Here is a 17,558-nt window from a genome sequence, read left to right on the forward strand (position 1 = left end):
CGTGTATAAGCTGACTTTTTCAGCACATTTTTGAATGTTGAAAAAGCCCCCCATGGCTTATACTCGAGTGAGGGTTCCCGGCAGAGGCTGTTATCGGCGGAGGAGGAGGAATGAGCAGCCCCAAAGCAGCCCTTTTGGGCTGCTTGTTCTTCCTCCACCGCTGCCGCCACCAGCCTCTGCCTCTCGGCAGCACCCTGGGCAGGCTTATACTCAAGTCAATAGGTTTTCCCAGTTTTTGTGGTTAAATTAGGTGCCTCAGTTTATATTCGGGTCAGCTTATACTCAAGTATATACGGTATGTGCTGAGGAAGACTATGGCATGGGGAAGCCATTTCTGGGCACATCTGTATAGTTTTGGCCTCATTGCAAAAGCGCAGTAGTAATTCCACTTCTCTCTTAAGTTCTCGTTCCAAGATTGCAATTTCAAGATACAAAAAGCTAGAGAAGGGACAGGTCGAATAGTGATGTGGAAGATGGGCATCAGCAACAGCTATACCTTAGAAGTTACTTTCTGTGGTTCTAAACTGGGTAAGGCAAATACAGTTTTTCTCTAGAATCTATATTTAAAGCATTCAAAGAAGTCTCATGTCTTGTAGCTGCAGATTCTTTAAGAGATAATGTGAGCTTATTGTGTTTGACAGATAAATACCACATAGGAAGACATGTTGAAATGTTAATGTTATAGGTGTATATTAAATTTGCTTTTGGCCCAAGAAATAGTGGTTGTGGGTACCAAATGTAACAATTATAGGGAGTAAATGACTACAGAAGGGTGGGGTTTTGGCTAATGAGTTTAAAACTGAGTTTATGCTTACCTGAAAGTCAGTTAAACTGTATTTACACAGCAGACTAGTTTAACAGTGATTCCATCTTTGGGTATTGTAGTTCTTTGAAGTTGGGTAGCTAGGAATCTCTTAACACAGAATTCTCACATTTTCACAACTTTGAAGCTGTGGTTGTTGAACTGATATCAAATAATGTATCTACCTTATATAGTAGATGTGTCGTTGTGAAGGAATCGGACTATTTAACAAGAAATAGCAATCTTTTATTTAGTTTTGTGTGAAAATTATTGGTGTTAATTTGCTTCCTACTGTCAACCTTAGATGGCAGATAAACACTTTTGGAGATGGCAGAAAATAATGAGGAAAACTGTGAATTTGAGGCAGACTAATCTGCAGTGAAGTTAAGGCAGAAGTGCACTTGTTTGGTTTATCTGTGGATTGGGTTATTTTAAAAAAAGGTAGCTGAGGGTTATAATTAGAAAGCAAAGGGTATAATTGTAAAGGCAAAGGAATGGAGGTTCTCAAAAGGAGCTATAGGAAGGAGTTTGGGAATATGGAATGTGAAAAGCCATTTGATGAACTTTTGAAAGTAAAAGATTTCAAATGAATATAAAATGTTTTGCTAACAAAAAAGTGTTATTGGGTTGGTAGCAGTCCAAATTAAAATGTGGAATTCCATCAGTGGAATTAAAATAATTGCTGGTATTGAATAGGACAGTTATTTCTTCACTGGTGACTGGTTTCCCCCCCTTTTTTCCCAGGTAGTAGACATGGTACCCACTTTAGTACCAAGGATTTAGAATCCATAGGACACCATTTCTGTGAGTCACTATTGGACTTCTGTAATAAAAAGAAGAGTAAGGTAATGCAAATAAACATTATTTCTTGCAGCAGTAATATCTGCAGCAATTATGTACTTACAGGAATACAGTCAAAGTATTTATTATTACTTTGAAGTAGTGAGGCACTAAATTTTATTGTTAACTTAGTGTGTGTTCTTCCTTAGTATAACGAGTGCCTGAATGAATTGGAGGAAATGCTGAAACAGGGTGTTCTATCTGCCTCTGTCAATGACAGAGATTCCAGGTAAAAGGACCTCTTCTAACAATTGTTTTATTTCTAGCTTGTTATTGAGGAAATCAGTTACATGCTTTCCAGATGTGTTTGCTGAGCAGATAATTGATTTGTTGTGCAGATGAATTCTAGAAATCCATACTCTTGTAAATGAAAATAAGCATAATTATTTTTCTTTTACAGTTCTGACAGTTCGGACTCCAATGAGGTTACCATTAAACGAGAAGCCCAGGTGTGATATACATTATCATCAAAAATTCAGCTTTAGTAAGATTTTACCTGAAATTAATTTCCTTGAAATGTAATATAATGATATACAGAACAGTATACTGATGTTTAGTTGCAATGTGTCAAAATAATATAGATACACTGATTTTTTTATTCATAAGAAATATACTGGAAAACAAAAAGAAACAACTAGCAGTGCTTAATTTATAATGTAGAACACAACTACTTTATAATACCAACTTGAATGGCAGATTTAGAATTCTTCATACTATCGGAAACACGCTTCTCAATATTAACTGACATATCAACTATTCTTCTGTAAATTGTATCTTCAGACAAAGGAATTTTCACAATCAAGGCGCGGGCAGGCTTAATTTATTTTCCTGCTGTTGTATGTGGTTTTGTCTGTTGAGCAATCCATTCTGTCACTTGATAAGATATAATTTGCATCCTGAGACTTTTACTCATTTTTTGAAATATGTCCGCTGGTATTTCCGCTGTTCCAAAAGCCTTTCAAAATATTGAACCTTCTTGTTTGTCAGATTTCCGTGTTTTGACAGCAGACATTTTGTCATCTTGTTTGGGGCCATGTTGGAATTGGAAAGCTTCTCGCCACAGATCAAACACATAGGCTGAGGGACGTTTTCATCTCCAGCCCATGTGAAACTGAGACTCAGATAGATATCCACATATTGCTGACAAATGTGGATCACTAGGATTGTTTTCAGTATCACTTGATGCACTCATGCTCATTTTGAAAAGATGGCTATCCATATTCTGCAGATAAAAAAATATTTTGATACTGTACTGTACTACACTACACTGAAATGTTTAACTATTTATTGGATTGTCCTTGAATCTTTCCGCCACACTTGCCATCCTTTCCTGCCAGAACCTCTGCTTTAGGGAGCCTTCCTCAACCAGACACAGCAGACCACAATATTGTTATTGTGAATAGCAAGTGGTGGCACCTAGTTTTGCTTTACTTGTCTCCCTGCAGAGCAAGATCAGTTCTGTCTTCTGAGAGGCCCAGCACCAATCATCACTGAGGGAGGTGGGATGAGGCAAGAAGCAACTGGCTGGGCACAGGCCTTACCTCCCTCTCCCAGGACTTATAGCATGCACTTCTTGTTAGTTGGGGACATTTGAAAGGTACAGAATAGGGGGGGGGTGGACAAGACATACACACAAACTGTGAGTGATAAATCAGAAATCAAACTTGGAGAACATATGCTCAAAGAGGGAAAGATGTCATGCTAAAAAGTCGTTTCATTTAGGGGGAAACTTAAGCATTTCAAGAAATATTACTTTGGTGCTACTGACAAAAATAGAAACCTCAAAATAATAGCCTTCGTCTCTATTGATAACATCTGATATAGTTTATCCCATCTCTTGGCTGACATTGTTACACTGTGTTTCCACCCCAGTCCAGTCATTGGGGTGCATTGATGTGGAGGAGGGCGAGGAGATGCACATTATATTTTAAGGAAATCAGGATGAATTGTGTTAGATTTTATTGAGCATTTGGAATGTGAAATGGGGGCATGTCTGCCATTTTTGGGAGCAACCCAGTGTTTCTTGCAACATCTAGTTCCCTTAAATCCTTTTGAGTTACTAAGATCTAAGAATAAATTTTAAAATATATTGTAGATAACTGTAATCCTATTGAACCCAGATATACATTTTAATTTGTTTGTTTGTTTGTTTGCTTGTTTGTTTTGCTTGTTAGGCAAAACCAAGAAAGAAGTATCTGAAAACCAAGAAAGAAAGGAGTGCCTTTCTGGTATCATCAGGAAGAAGATTTTCTAAACATCCCCATGAATCACTTGTAAAGCATTATTATTATTATTATTATTATTATTATTATTATTATTATTAGCACTAGATATTAATGAGATTAGTAGGGTTGCCATATTTTGAAGAGCAAAAAAAAGAGGACACACACACACAAGCGCCCCCTTTATTTTTTTGTTACTTCCCCCGCCCTGCACAGCCAGTGGCCCTTAATGCTTTGTGACCCCCAACACTCCCCCTGCGCACCCACAAGGGGACACAGGCTATTGTTATTATGCATCACAACCCAAGCAAAGCAGTCAGAGGTTCCTCAAACTCTTCTCCTCAACCCATACACCCAACACCCTCCTCCTGGGTCTCGTCCAGGCAGCTGTCAGAGGAGGAGAGCTGGCAGGGAGAGAGGGAGGGAGGCCGGGCAGTGGAGGCACGTGGCAAGTCCGGCAGCCATGCTGAGGAGAAGCACCAAGCGCCCCCTCACACAGACAAGTGAGGGAGCATGTGCGCCTTCTTCCTGTCGCGCCCCATCTCCTGAGAGGCTGTTGGCAGCACCTGGCACCTCATACACCTCCTTCACTGCTGCTCCTCTCTCTCCCTCTCTCTCTCCCTCCCTCTCCCCACAAACCCAGTTCCCGCCTCTGCGCTGCCTATCGATGCCCGGGGTGTGTGAGGGAGGAGGCCTGGCTGGCCAAGTCCTCTTTCCTCCCCAACCAACCCCATTGGAAAAGGCCAGGAATGCCATGTCCATCTAAACACAAAAAACCTCAGACATTTTGCTTAATTTTAAAAATCCTCCCAGACAGACATTTTAAGCCTGAAAAGTAGGACCTATCTCGGAAAATCCAGACATATAGCAACCCTAAGCATTTCTATATAATGTATAACACTGACAGGAAATCAGTAGAATAAGCACTGTGCAATTTATTGTTTAAGAATATATTGTTGGCCTGGCAAATGCACCAATGTCATGAAGATAAACCAGGATTTTGTCACCTAAGAATTGTTACTTGACCTTCAGGATTCTATTCATCATAAGACCAGGAACAGACCTCATTCTTCACTTCTTAGATCCATCACAATAAAGTTATAGACTGAACTAGGAAGCTCCAGGACTTATTTGAGCAGACTGGTGCAGTTCAGAAAAGGTGTCAAGTACTTTCTTTTGTGGAAACAGAAGGAAAGTGCATCTTGAAAATTCCTGAAATATTATGAGAATATTTTGTTTACTTTTGCATCCTTTTAAGTATAATGGTTTCTCTTATAAATACAGTAATCCCTTTCTTCCTGTTTAGAGTGAAACCAAAAAATCAGAAGAATCTTCCCACAGAATTTCCAAGAGCCATGAACAAATTATAAAAAGTGTAAGGATTTCTATGTATTGTGAAAGATCTGTTTTCCTTTGTGATCAGAATAAGATTATATAGAAAATAGCACAATAGTTAACTGACAGCAAACATTAGTTAGTCAAATCTCCTGCTTATATGAATTCTCAGGTATACACATATGAATATATTTGAAATGTTTGATATTTTTAGTAGCTGTTTATAATTGCTCTTTTCCTCAGGTATTCAGACAAATGAAAGTTTATACTTTGGGATAAGTATAAACTACTTTTTTTCTTTTTTTAAAGGCTTTTTGCAGTACTGTTACAGTTACTCCTAATAACTGTGATGTTGCACATCTCTTTCATGTTTCTGAGCTGGGCCCATTGAACTGTTCAATGCATGTACACACCCATCTGGGTCCACTAGCTGCTGTACACTAGAGTTGAATAAGGACCAGTTGCTGTTAACATTAAGAATAAACCTGTGTATGTCATACATGAAGCATGCCCAAGTTGTTGAGCTTTATTTTTAACTTTTTTTAGGGGATCTGCCAAAGTTGTTCAGCTTTTTTTCTCAGTTAATTGAGTACTTTCAATGCTTTTCAATAATCCCCCCCATTGGCTATGCCCATGGTATTATTTTAGTTCTTCCCATGTAAGTGAAGTGACTGGTAAGTAGTACAGGTTTCTCTTTCTCCACAGACCCAGGTTTTTCAGAAACTGAAACCAATGGAGCTGCAAAACATGCAAAAGGAAAAATATGACATTACCAAGCAGACTGTAGAACTTTTGCCCAGAACACACAATGCTAAAAAGGTTTGGCTGGCCCATTAATAGATTAATTTTCCAGATAATCAGAAAATGCATATTGCTTTATGTTAATGACAACCAAAAGCAGACTTTGACTTTGACATTAGAAAAAGGATGCTGTGTCCTGTTGTTAAAGGGATATCTGACAATGTAACATACTGCTTAAAATAATATGTGTGCTTTGCAATTTTTTATTTTATTTTTTAATTACTGAACTAGAACAGCATTGTGGAACCCACTTTAGTTAAAAGAATCATAGTTCCTTTTACTTTGCACAACAGTGATTGGACAGCAGACTGTAAGGTCACCTGCTGTTTCTTTTATCTCCTAGAAGTTGTTAACACCAAAGGTCATTTGCCTTTGTTTTAAGACTTTCAGTAAAAGTGATAAAAAAGCTTTGTAGCTTTATTCTGAACAATCAATGAAATACATTGAGTATTTTTTTATTTAACTTTTAGCAAGCAGGTACTCTGTTTTACAGAAATGTATTTTAAAGTATGGTCCAGTTTAAAAGAAAGGGGTGTAATTATATCTCAGTTCCCTGAAGAGCCTTTAGTTTCAGCGCAACAGGCAGTTTGAGTTTGCTTTTCTTCATTTGTGATTATCATAACATGTTCTGTGGCCCTTAGCTTCCCATATGCAGAAAGAGAAAGGATGATGTGCCTTTAAACAAGCAATTCTTATGCGATTATGCCTACTAATTCAGAGTATTCTAATTTGGAAGAATCTGCTCATTCCAGGGGATAGTGGCTCAAAATTAAGAGCCATGGTATACATTACATACAGGAAAAAATAAAGACAATACTCATAAATCTCAGATTGGAATCCACTAGTAATTCATTTCAAATTGGTTACTCGGACCATCTGAAAGAAACCAAAAGCAAAATGGTGAGTGATTCAGATAAAACCAGAAAATACTGTATCAGGGATCATGAAGGAAAAGAAACTAAGAGAACTTGCTCTGTCAATCCACTATATGTACCTATTAACGGTAAGCTCTCTATGGATTAGTTTAATAAGCTTTGAACATCTTTTCATTGAACAAAAATATTCCACAACAATCCAAATCTAGAACTTGCTACAGGGTCAGAAGCTCCATAAAACAGCAAATGTTTAAGAACAAGTGAACAAAGCTGTTAATTTACTGCTGAGAGACTTGGAAGGTCGTTTCCTGTGACCCCTGTTTCCGGGGGTGAGAGAACCTATGCAGAGTACCTGATTCCTGCAATCCACACACACAGCACAACATATATATCAGCCAACATTAATATCTCATGCATCCAGATGACTGATGAGACTATTATGTGACTAGAACAAATAACACAGGTTTTTGTTATAAGCTTGCCTGCATCACTGCAGGAGTGTCCCCAGACAAAAGGTTTCTGCCTTTCTAGGAATGCTCTGAGCACTTTTGGGAATGTGCTAAGGAGGAAAATGGGAAGCTGCCATACAGAGGTTGGGTTGGCACCAACACCTCCTTCCACTCCAGTCTGAAAGGAAGACGGAGGAGACATTTTGAGGTAAGCAGAAATGGTGTTGCATGGAATGACCCATTACTGACTCTGTAGTTGCAAATTGCGGCTAGCAAGTTGTCATGCAGAGTCCTTCTAATGCTTGCTTGCTTGCTCTCTCAACCTTATTTCCAAGAGCTGTTCCCAGTTGTGTGCTTAATATTAGGAGCCTTGATGGATCATTAGCCTGATGGTGCAAGCCAACTCCTCGTATCTATAGAGCAGTGATCTAGAAAGGGCTGGAGGTATTTTATTAGGAAACCTCTACTTTAGGCAAGTGATGGCTAACCTGTGGTTCTCCGTATGTTGTTGGACTCCACCTTCATTCATTCTAGTCAGTGTGGCCAGTAGTGAGGGATGATGGGAGTTGTAGTCCAGCAATATCTGGAGGCCAAAGGTTAGCAACCCTGGTTTAGTCAAAACAGATGCATGAGTAAATTTTGCTCCTGGACTATGATATTATTCGGTAAGATTGGTACAATGTTACCATTTTAACTTGTTAATGGTGGCTGGCTAAAAATAAAAACAAATGCATTCAATAGGGTTTTCACATCATTATCTGACCACACATACTATGTGGATATTGCCTAGAAATATTGGCTGTGTCAGGGAATGTTGGCTATATGGGGAATGTCTTTTCTGTAAGCTCCAACCATTCAGTAAGCCAGAGTTGACCACATTCCTGCCAGTTTCACAGTGTAGACACCTTAAAGGTGGATTATACAAATACTCTGAACTCTTTCCTCTCCCCCTTCTGTTTCTTAAAAGGGTGCTGCTTTCCTTTTTGATATTGCAATTGCAATACTGCATGGGTTGTCAGCATGTCACAACACAAGCAGGACAGCTAGCAGGTATCTGTGGCCTTTGGACAGAGGCAGGAAGGCACACATTTCAGGTTAGGACATAGTCTCAGGTGTTTCTGCTTCCCTCCCTTTCCTGTGCTGTGCTGCTGTTTACTTCCTAGACCAAAGCCAAAGTACATCAGGGACACTAAGCAGAGGTTACACTAGAATGGTACTATCCCATACTTCACTGCTATGATGTTTATGTGGCGTGCATTTTGAACATTTCCTCCTGTGCTTTGAAACTCGTCTATAGCTAACAGTTTGCCAAGAAAATGGTTAGCAATCAAATATTACACAGGTTTTTTTTTTAGCTGGAGTGATAGTTTCTAAAGAAGAGGTAAGTTTTCTTTAAGCAAAATGGCAGGGTACATTTTTAAAAAAAATAAGTAATTGCATCCATAGGATGATAAAATAAGCCTTAAAGGCTGAAGAACTACTTTAGACATTGCATACACAAAAATCTCGCAAGCACACAGATCCTAAACTTTTGGGGTATAAAGGCTAATTCATTTGGTGCAAGGATATGCTTGCACAACAAAACTTGCCCGCCCACCCCATCATATGTGCTCTTCATCATCCTTAATTCTGCTCCAGAGGATTGGGGAAAACCTCAGCACAGGGGAAGGAGAGAGACAGAAGTGCCACAGTGCAAGCTTATGCTGACAGAACATGTTAATTAGCGCTGCATTGGATATAACTCTACAGTTCAGTGCTTCTTTACAACAAACTAATTTCAGACTTCAGGTGGGAAGTTTAATAATAACAATGTATTTGCCTCCTTTTATTCTTGCAGTCAAAGGCCTTAGCAGGGTTTCATGAACTCTTCAGAGAAACTAACTCAATTGTAGAAGGTAAACTTCATGAAATGTCATTTGATTCCCAAACAGGTAAGAGATAACATGGGCAAAGCAGTTCTATGAACATGTGAACTTTTTCGTTTGAAAAATTAATACCGTATAGGTATTTACAAAGTTGTTAGAAAATAATTTATTTATTTTAGCCATAATCATAATCAGTGCAGATGTCATGCTGTTAAAGCAATCCATGAAAGGGAAAGAGGAATTCATGCACTGAGTATCTGTGAGGCCATGGCATGCTTCTAGAACATTGCATCTACACTGGACAATAGAATGAAGGCATGCAGATAGCGGCCTCTGCTTTTTGTTCCCTATTCAGTCCAATGTACAGAACGATTACAAAGGATGATTACAGCAGAAGAACTGGGATTTAATAGCAACTAACATTGCATTTCTCATATCTTTTATGGGAAGCTCTTCTCACACTATATGAAAAGCATTTTCTCCCATTTGATAAAGTTTTCTAGAAATTGGAGCATGCTTTATATTCCCTAAATATTTAGAATACTTCTAACTGGATACTTTCTAAACTTCCAATTCTATGTGTTAGCATGAAATTGGAAACACAGAAAGCATTTGGGGGTAGGGGAAGGTACCGTGTTGCAGAAGATTTGCACATCCTTGGATTGTGCTGTTCCTTCACCTCCCCTCCTTCCCTTTAATTCCTCCAGCCTTCCAAATGGTCTGCTGGGAAATAAGCATGTACTGCAGATAGGTGTATGGGAGATACTGGATGCTCTGAATCAGTACAGTGATCTCAGAAACTCTAGGTTGCCACGCCCTAAGCTTTACAGCTTGGTTTATCCTGTTATCTGATACCTGTTTATATGTGCATATCACCTTCTCAGTCTACTTGATGCATTTGATAGTAGACTGATCAGCCAACAAGAAAACAGAAGGATATTGGTCTTTCTCAGACAATCATTGGAGGAGGTTGTCTGTAGCACAGGATATTTCCAGATCATGCAGTACCTCACCATTCACAGTTTCATTCAATATGGTAGCAGGACAAAGACTTAGGCTCATATGATTTCATGAAACAATGTTTTTCTTAAATGTTTCTTGGTTGTGAAATTTTACTGAATATTACCAGACTGTATAATTATTTATAACAACATAAAATGCTCTGGGAAAGCAACTAATATTTTTCATGTGTTTCCATATTTCCTAATCCTTTCTTGGTAACCTATGCAATTCCCAGGACTTGTATACAGTGCTGATACAGTACTGAATATGTAACAACATTTTCATTTGGCTGTTTGGTTCTTTGCCTCCCACCATTCCCCAGAGAATAGATTTCCTAGACATTCATTAGAATGCCTTGTTTTTGTACTTTGCCCATAAATAGGCATGCATGCCATCTAAGGACATCTAAAGACATGTATCCAATAAAGTTGACTCTAGTCCACAAAAGCTCTTTTGGTAATATTTTGTTAGCCTTTTAAGTTGTCACAAAACTCTTTCTCCCTTTTCTATAAAAGTTAAATGTGTATTCCTTCTGAGATTCATTTCATGATCAATTCATGACAGTTGTGGCCATCTTTCAGAGTCTATGCCAGATGAACGAAATAAATACACAGTTCAGTACGTCAGTCATTACTTTCCTGAACAAGGATTAAGTAAGTTACTCATATCTTTAATTCATATAATCTTGTGTCTAGATACAGGTTATACTGTATGTGCAACTATAGGCAATACAATGAAAGCCATGTTTATTGTGTAAAATAGAGATTTTACAGCCTGAACAGCATGTTCACTTACAGTTTCCACTAAGTTCAATAGGGCTTGCTTTCAGGGTAGAGTGCATTGGAATACAGTGGTACCTCGGGTTACATACGCTTCAGGTTACATACTCCACTAACCCAGAAATAACACTTCAGCTTAAGAAATTTGCTTCAGGATAAGAACAGAAATTGTGCTCTGGTGGCGCAGCAGCAGCGGGAGGTCCCATTAGCTAAAGTGGTGCTTCAGGTTAAGAACAGTTTCAGGTTAAGAATGGACCTCCGGAACGAATTAAGTACTGTACGTAACCACAGGTACCACTGTACAGTTTTAGAGCAAAGAGAATGAACTAATGGAGATGTACACCAGAAGCATAAATTCATGCAAGCAAGAATAAACTCATAAATTTTATATTTTGTCCAGCCCTTTAACATAATACTCTATGTCTGGTTCTGGCCTTTGTTTCCTACAGATATTGGCTGGGACCTAACCCAACCTTTGAAGCAAATCATCTCACAGAGACTTTTTCTGCCTCCTGCCGTTCTTGACCAGATGTGCAACACACCAAGAAGACACCAAGGTGCACTCTCAGGTTGCAAACTTCCTAGGGTGGAAAATACGAGAAAAGAAGCAAAGATTCCGCGAAGAAGTAAGTCAACTAACTGAATACTTGGGGATATACTGTGGTCTAAACCACTGTGCCTCTTGGGCTTGCCGATCAAAAGGTTGGCGGTTCAAATCCTAAACTGGGTGAGCTCCCGTTGCTCTGTCCCAGCTGCTGCCAACCTAGCAGTTGGCAGGAGCACACCAGTGCAAGTAGATAAATTGGTACTGCTGTGGCAGGAAGGTAAACGGCGTTTCCGTGTGCTCTGGCCTCTGTCACAGTGTTCTGTTGTGCCAGAAGCAGTTTAGTCATGCTGGCCACTTCACCCAGAAAGCTGTCTGTGGACAAACGTCAGCTCCCTCAGCCTGAAAGCGAGATGAGCGCCGCAACCCCATAGTAGCCTTTGACTGGACTTAACCATCCAGGGGTACTTTACCTTTTTCTGCATGTAGTAGCACTACAGTTCTTTCTATGAAAGCCCATGGCACATTTTGGGGGGAAGTGCTGCACATTTGGTGCCTCACACTACCCTGTTGGCCCTGTGCCACTGGGATCTGGTATGAATGATTTGCTGGGCATAAGGAAACTTTACAGAGGGGGAAAGGTTATTTCATATAAAGGAAGGATTTCCTGAAACATTTTCAGTAGCATATTATTTTTCTTTTCTACTTACAGCCTCTCTCATACATGTGGAGAGTCATCCTAGGTAGGAAAACTTCTTATTTGTTATCAGCAATCTTCCATGTGGATTTCTCAGTCACATTCTTTATATCTTTATGATTTGGGTTTGGAAAGAGCGTAACATCCTTCTTGTTTTTAGATTTCTAAACACAACTGTATTATTCAGATGGGCCAACCAGCTCTTATTGATGTGCTTAATGCTTTTATTGGATGATGATGATGATGATGAAGAAGAAGAAGAAGAAAAATTATATACAGTGGTACCTCAGTTTTCTAACATCTCCGGTGACAAACATTTCAGTTTTTGAACGCCGTAAACCTGGAAGTAAATGCTTCAGTTTTTGAACACACCTTGGAAGTGCAAGATCCTGAAGCCTAGCTGTCGGCTGTTGAGTTTTCAAACGTTTCAGAACTCGAACCATATTCTGGAACGGATTACGTTCGAAAACCGAGGTACCACTGTAGCACCCTTTATCAAAATATCCCAGGGTGATGTACTACATTTAACACACATTACAGAACATCAATGATAAAAGCATAATAAAAAGCATTCTGACAGACAGCTTAATAATAAAATAGTCAATTTAAATGCTAACTTTTTGTGCATTCTTTCAAAAAAAAATCTGCACAAAACAGGGTGGAATGGATTTAAGATGACTGAGTACCAGAATAACAGGTTTAGGTTAATCTGTCTATCCCTAATTAGAAGAGTACTGAACTCTTCTGTTGAACTCAGTGGCATTTTGAGATGCTTAACTTAGGACGGACTGTGCCCTGAGTCATGTCACCAGTGCGCTATGTCTTAAAATGACAAACTAAAGGTTAAACTAAGACACTGTATTTTATTTTTATTTGTGAATGCTAAATTGTATAGCAATTATTTATTAAACAAGCATTTATATATCATCTTGGATTTTATACTGCAATCGCTACTTCATTTGATGTATTTATTTTATCTTATTCTGTGGCCTTACTCTGTTTCAGCTCTCTGGTTCTGTCTCAGGCAACTGGAGAAAATAACACAGAAAGGGGTTGTGTCACATTGGAGTTAGGACAAAAAGAAGTACAAAACATGGCCCTGGATCAAGAAACACATTTTAATTCTTTACACAACAAAGCTACAACTTGGCGATTAGAGAAGTGTGGAACTGGAAGAGCCACTAGTTGCAGAGAGAAGACATCTTTACAAGCGAAAGGTTTCTTTCCCCCCCTTCATCATTGAAATTATTAGCAAAAGACTCAAGTACACTAGTATGGATGGTGCAGCATGTCATCAAAATTCCCATAATGGTCCTCTGTTCTCCTCTGCTGCATTTATTTCTATATCTCCTGAGAGTTGTAATTCAAATTGGTCTCTGGAACAAGTAATAATTTACAGGAATTTTTTTGTTTGTTTTTGATCCCAGATCTTCTTGACAACCTGAAACACAATTTAGATGACAAAGAAAGGAAAATAAAGGAGAAATCACCAGCAAACAATGTTAAACTTGACAGAAACAATGGAGGAAACCATGAAGGAAGTTTTAGACTCAGTGAGTCCTCTCATACACAAGATTTTCTACAACTCTCCTTACCTTTGGTGTCAGAAGGAAAGTATAGACAAGTCACTGAAAAATACCAGAGGAATGAACAGCAACCTAAGTTGTCCTTAGGTCGGCCCCGGTAAGTGAACAAGACTGCCTGTTCGATACAACATTCGGTGCGTCTGTTCTGACAAGATGCTTTAGCATTAAACTGTATTGTAGCTTGTGCTCCCTGAAGACAGCATGCTACGCAAAGGAAGAATCTGATGCCAGTATTGCACCTGAAACAGTGTAGCCTGCACTGCCCATGCTGCTTCCACAATTGCTACTCTTCGTCATTCGCAGGTATCTTCACACTGGGAGAAACCAATGTACCAAGAGAGTTTAAACTCTTCCATGCCAATATGCCCCTAGAATTCATGTTGCCACTCAGTGGGACCCCATACACTCTGGGTGGAGTTATTTCAGTCTCCCAATAGCATACATGACTATTCTATGAAATCAAGTCTATGCAAATGAGAGTTTGAATTTTCTGTTCCAATGCTTAAGAAGCCCCTTGATACAGATGGTCATTGGGCTGGTTCATACATCACACTTAGACATAGTTTGTTTTAAACCATGGCTTAATCATGAATGTGCCTTCTATGCCTCCCTGCAAATGTGGCTTGTCCCACCCTTGAGGGTACTGTTCCTGGCACAAACAAACCATAGTATGGATTGCAGTATTGTGCAAACCTAGATCATAATTTGTTTCTTTTATTTTTTAAAAAACCACACAGGTTTTCTTCAAACAAACTGAGTGGTAGTATTTAATTATTTAATATATTAGTCACATTTCTTTGCCATGGCAACTCAGTGACTTACAAAATGACAAAAAACAACAACCCAAAGACAACAACCCACATATATACATTAAAACCAAAGAGAAAGAATACATTAAAATATCCCTCCCACTCTAAAAAGCAATAGATAGTTAAGAGCCAAATGCCTGGTTAAAAAGGAATGCTTCTACCTGGCATCTGAAGGTATGTAATGATAGTGCCAGACGAGCCTCCTTGGGGAGAGCATTTTACAAATGGGGAGCCACCATTGAAAAGGCCTGTTCTTGTACTGTATTGCCCGTCTCCTGATCTCCCATGGAGGGGTACACAAAGAAGGACCTCAGATGGTGACCACAGTATCTGGATCAGTTCACGCAGGAATAGACATTCCTTGAGGTATTGGGAGTCCTAAGTTACATAAGGCATTAAAGGTCAAAACCAGAAATTTAAATTGGGACCATAAACCAATTCATAGCCAGTGCAGTTAGGCCAGGATTGGTGTTATGTGCTCAGACCTTCTTGCCCCAGTGAGCAACCTGGCTGCTGAATTCTGCACTAGCTGAAGTTTCTGAATCATCATCATCAAAGGCACCCCCACGTATCATACATTGCAGTAATCTCACTCCAAGAGGTTACCAGTGCTTAGACAACAGAAGTTAGGTTATTCCTTTCCAGATATGGGCATAGCTGGGCCACCAGCTGATAGAAGGCGCTCTGCACCACAGAGGCCACCTGAGCTTCAAGTGGTGGCAATAAATCCAGAGGTTTCCCCAAACAACATACCAGCTCCTTAGGGTAATGTAACCCCATCAAGAGGTCAGTTCCCATCCATCCAGTCCATAACCAAGGCAAGACATTGGTCCAGCACACCCACTGCCACACCTGCAGATGTAAAGGAGTAGCAGAGCTGTGTGTCCTCAGCATATTGCTGACAATGTATTCCAAAATTCCAGAAATTGGGCCTAGTACAGGTGTTCCCCCTTTACGCCACCTTTTGGCAACTCTGGGTTTTTATAAATGAGTACTGTATTTAAATACAGGCAGAGGTGGGTTACCTTACATGAAGGCACAGAAAAGGCAAGGCAGTGGTGGTTCAAGAAACACTTTGGTAGTGGTACATTTAGATTAGGTAAAGGTAAAGGGACCCCTGACCATTAGGTCCAGTCACGGATGACTCTGGGGTTGCGGCGCTCATCTTGTTTTACTGGCTGAGGGAGCCGGCGTACAGCTTCCGGGTCATGTGGCCAGCATGACTAAGCCGCTTCTGGTGCACGGAAACGCCGTTTACCTTCCTACCAGAGCGGTACCTATTTATCTACTTGCACTTTGATGTGCTTTTGAACTGCTAGGTGGGCAGGAGCAGGGACCAAGCAACGGGAGCTCATCCTGTCGCGGGGATTCAAACTGCTGACCTTCTGATCGGCAAGCCCTAGGCTCCGTGGTTAGACCACAGCAACACCTGCGTCCCTTACATTTAGATTAGATTTTTATAAAGATTATGTTAGCCCAGTAGGACCCCACATTCTGGATTGACTGAACCAAGGTAGGAATAACAGGAGACCATGCCAGAAAGATGAAGGTTCATATTAGTCTTTATATGTGACTTTATATGAGTGTTGAAAGCACGTCACCTTTTCTCTCGAGATTACAGTAGTCCAGGCAACAAGTAACTGCAGATCTTAGCAGCAACATCCTGAGGATTTACATTCTGATTTACTGGTTCTTGGAAACCAGGTGCCTTCTAACATAAATAGTTCTTTGAGAAGCTGGTTTAAGAAGTAAAATGTAAACAATAAATGGAGGCTGCCTGGTTGGGATGACAATTTAGTGGATTTGTCCTTCTGAGTGGGAGACTGAGACCAATTTCCTTTGTTTATCTGTGCAGACCTCGCCTGGCTACACTAATGAATACAAAAGGGACCCACAAGACACTTTTACTGAAACGCTGTGAAGATGATGAAGCATCCACTTCTACATCTCTACTGCACACTGGACCAAAAATGCCAGTGAAAAAGTTACTGTGCCAAAGTGAGAGCAAGTTTTTTTCAAAGAGACGCAAAAGTGAGTGCCTAAATCACAGGCCTTCGATGCAAGACCTTTCAGCAACAACTGAGAGAATTTCCTTTCACGCTTAGAAACAGATGCCATTTCTTTTGAGGCAGCTAACAAGCCAATGCGTGCCACTGCAAAGGCTCTATCCAGATGGACAACCTGCAATGATATCTTCAGAAATTATTGCTTCAGTTCCTTGGATGTGGTGCTGGGAAAATGCAAAAAAAAAAAAAAAGTATATTCATTGTAGAGCACTTCTGCCATGCGCAGGCTTGGAACACAGGATACAAAAATATGCTGGAACATCACCCATGGGGATTCTGTGACAGATAAAAATGAAACCAAAATATGAACTAGTTTATTTATGTTTATTGCTGGCAAATTTTACAGGGAAGCAAGTCTGTAGTCATTTTACTTTTGAAATTCACTTGATTTAAAACTGATGCTGTTTTAACAAAACGGTTAACTGAAAAAGGAGGGATTGGGGTAGTGTTTCTCAGTATTAAAATCTATTAGACAAATTAAAAAATCATAGTGGGGATCATCATCCAATCTTGTCTTAAATCTAAAAATAGAAATAACAAATGATCCACAGGAAGGAATTGCTTTTCTACAGTTAGTCAAAATGATATTAAATTGGACGTTCCAGTCAAGCACTGTATTATCAATGCTCGTCCTAATGGCCAAGATCTGCCTATAGTGTCTACTCACAAGTAAGTCCCTTTTAGCAAAGGTTCCAGAAATGTTAATTAAGTTTCCTTCTTGTAGGTTCAGCCATTTTATTGGTTCCTGATGGGTACCTTTAACTTTGATATGTAGGGTACGTTCCCATTAGTTGCTTGAAATGCAGTAAGCTGCATTCACACGAAGTTGTTCATATCAGAGCAGGGAGATGTTGTCACCTGACACGCAGGACCTTTTTGGTTCCTC

General features: G+C 39.7%; 1 protein-coding gene across 1 annotated transcript in view; it reads left to right on the plus strand.

The window, feature by feature from the left end:
- AGBL3 (ATP/GTP binding protein like 3) overlaps window positions 1-16,981 on the plus strand; it is a 30,766-nt gene extending 13,785 nt beyond the window's left edge. Inside the window, exons 9-23 of the mRNA XM_033162748.1 lie at window positions 402-528; window positions 1,547-1,647; window positions 1,792-1,871; window positions 2,043-2,091; window positions 3,817-3,915; window positions 5,171-5,239; window positions 5,905-6,018; window positions 7,407-7,532; window positions 9,162-9,255; window positions 10,773-10,844; window positions 11,420-11,596; window positions 12,227-12,257; window positions 13,217-13,428; window positions 13,639-13,894; window positions 16,462-16,981. Of these exons, the coding sequence (XP_033018639.1) occupies window positions 402-528; window positions 1,547-1,647; window positions 1,792-1,871; window positions 2,043-2,091; window positions 3,817-3,915; window positions 5,171-5,239; window positions 5,905-6,018; window positions 7,407-7,532; window positions 9,162-9,255; window positions 10,773-10,844; window positions 11,420-11,596; window positions 12,227-12,257; window positions 13,217-13,428; window positions 13,639-13,894; window positions 16,462-16,711 (1,857 nt within the window). The 3' untranslated portion in view covers window positions 16,712-16,981. The remainder of the gene's footprint in view (window positions 1-401; window positions 529-1,546; window positions 1,648-1,791; window positions 1,872-2,042; window positions 2,092-3,816; window positions 3,916-5,170; window positions 5,240-5,904; window positions 6,019-7,406; window positions 7,533-9,161; window positions 9,256-10,772; window positions 10,845-11,419; window positions 11,597-12,226; window positions 12,258-13,216; window positions 13,429-13,638; window positions 13,895-16,461) is intronic.
- The last annotated feature ends 577 nt before the right edge of the window (window positions 16,982-17,558 follow it).

The sequence above is a fragment of the Lacerta agilis genome, chromosome 10 (genome assembly GCF_009819535.1).
Source record: "Lacerta agilis isolate rLacAgi1 chromosome 10, rLacAgi1.pri, whole genome shotgun sequence".
NCBI classification, from domain to species: domain Eukaryota; kingdom Metazoa; phylum Chordata; class Lepidosauria; order Squamata; family Lacertidae; genus Lacerta; species Lacerta agilis.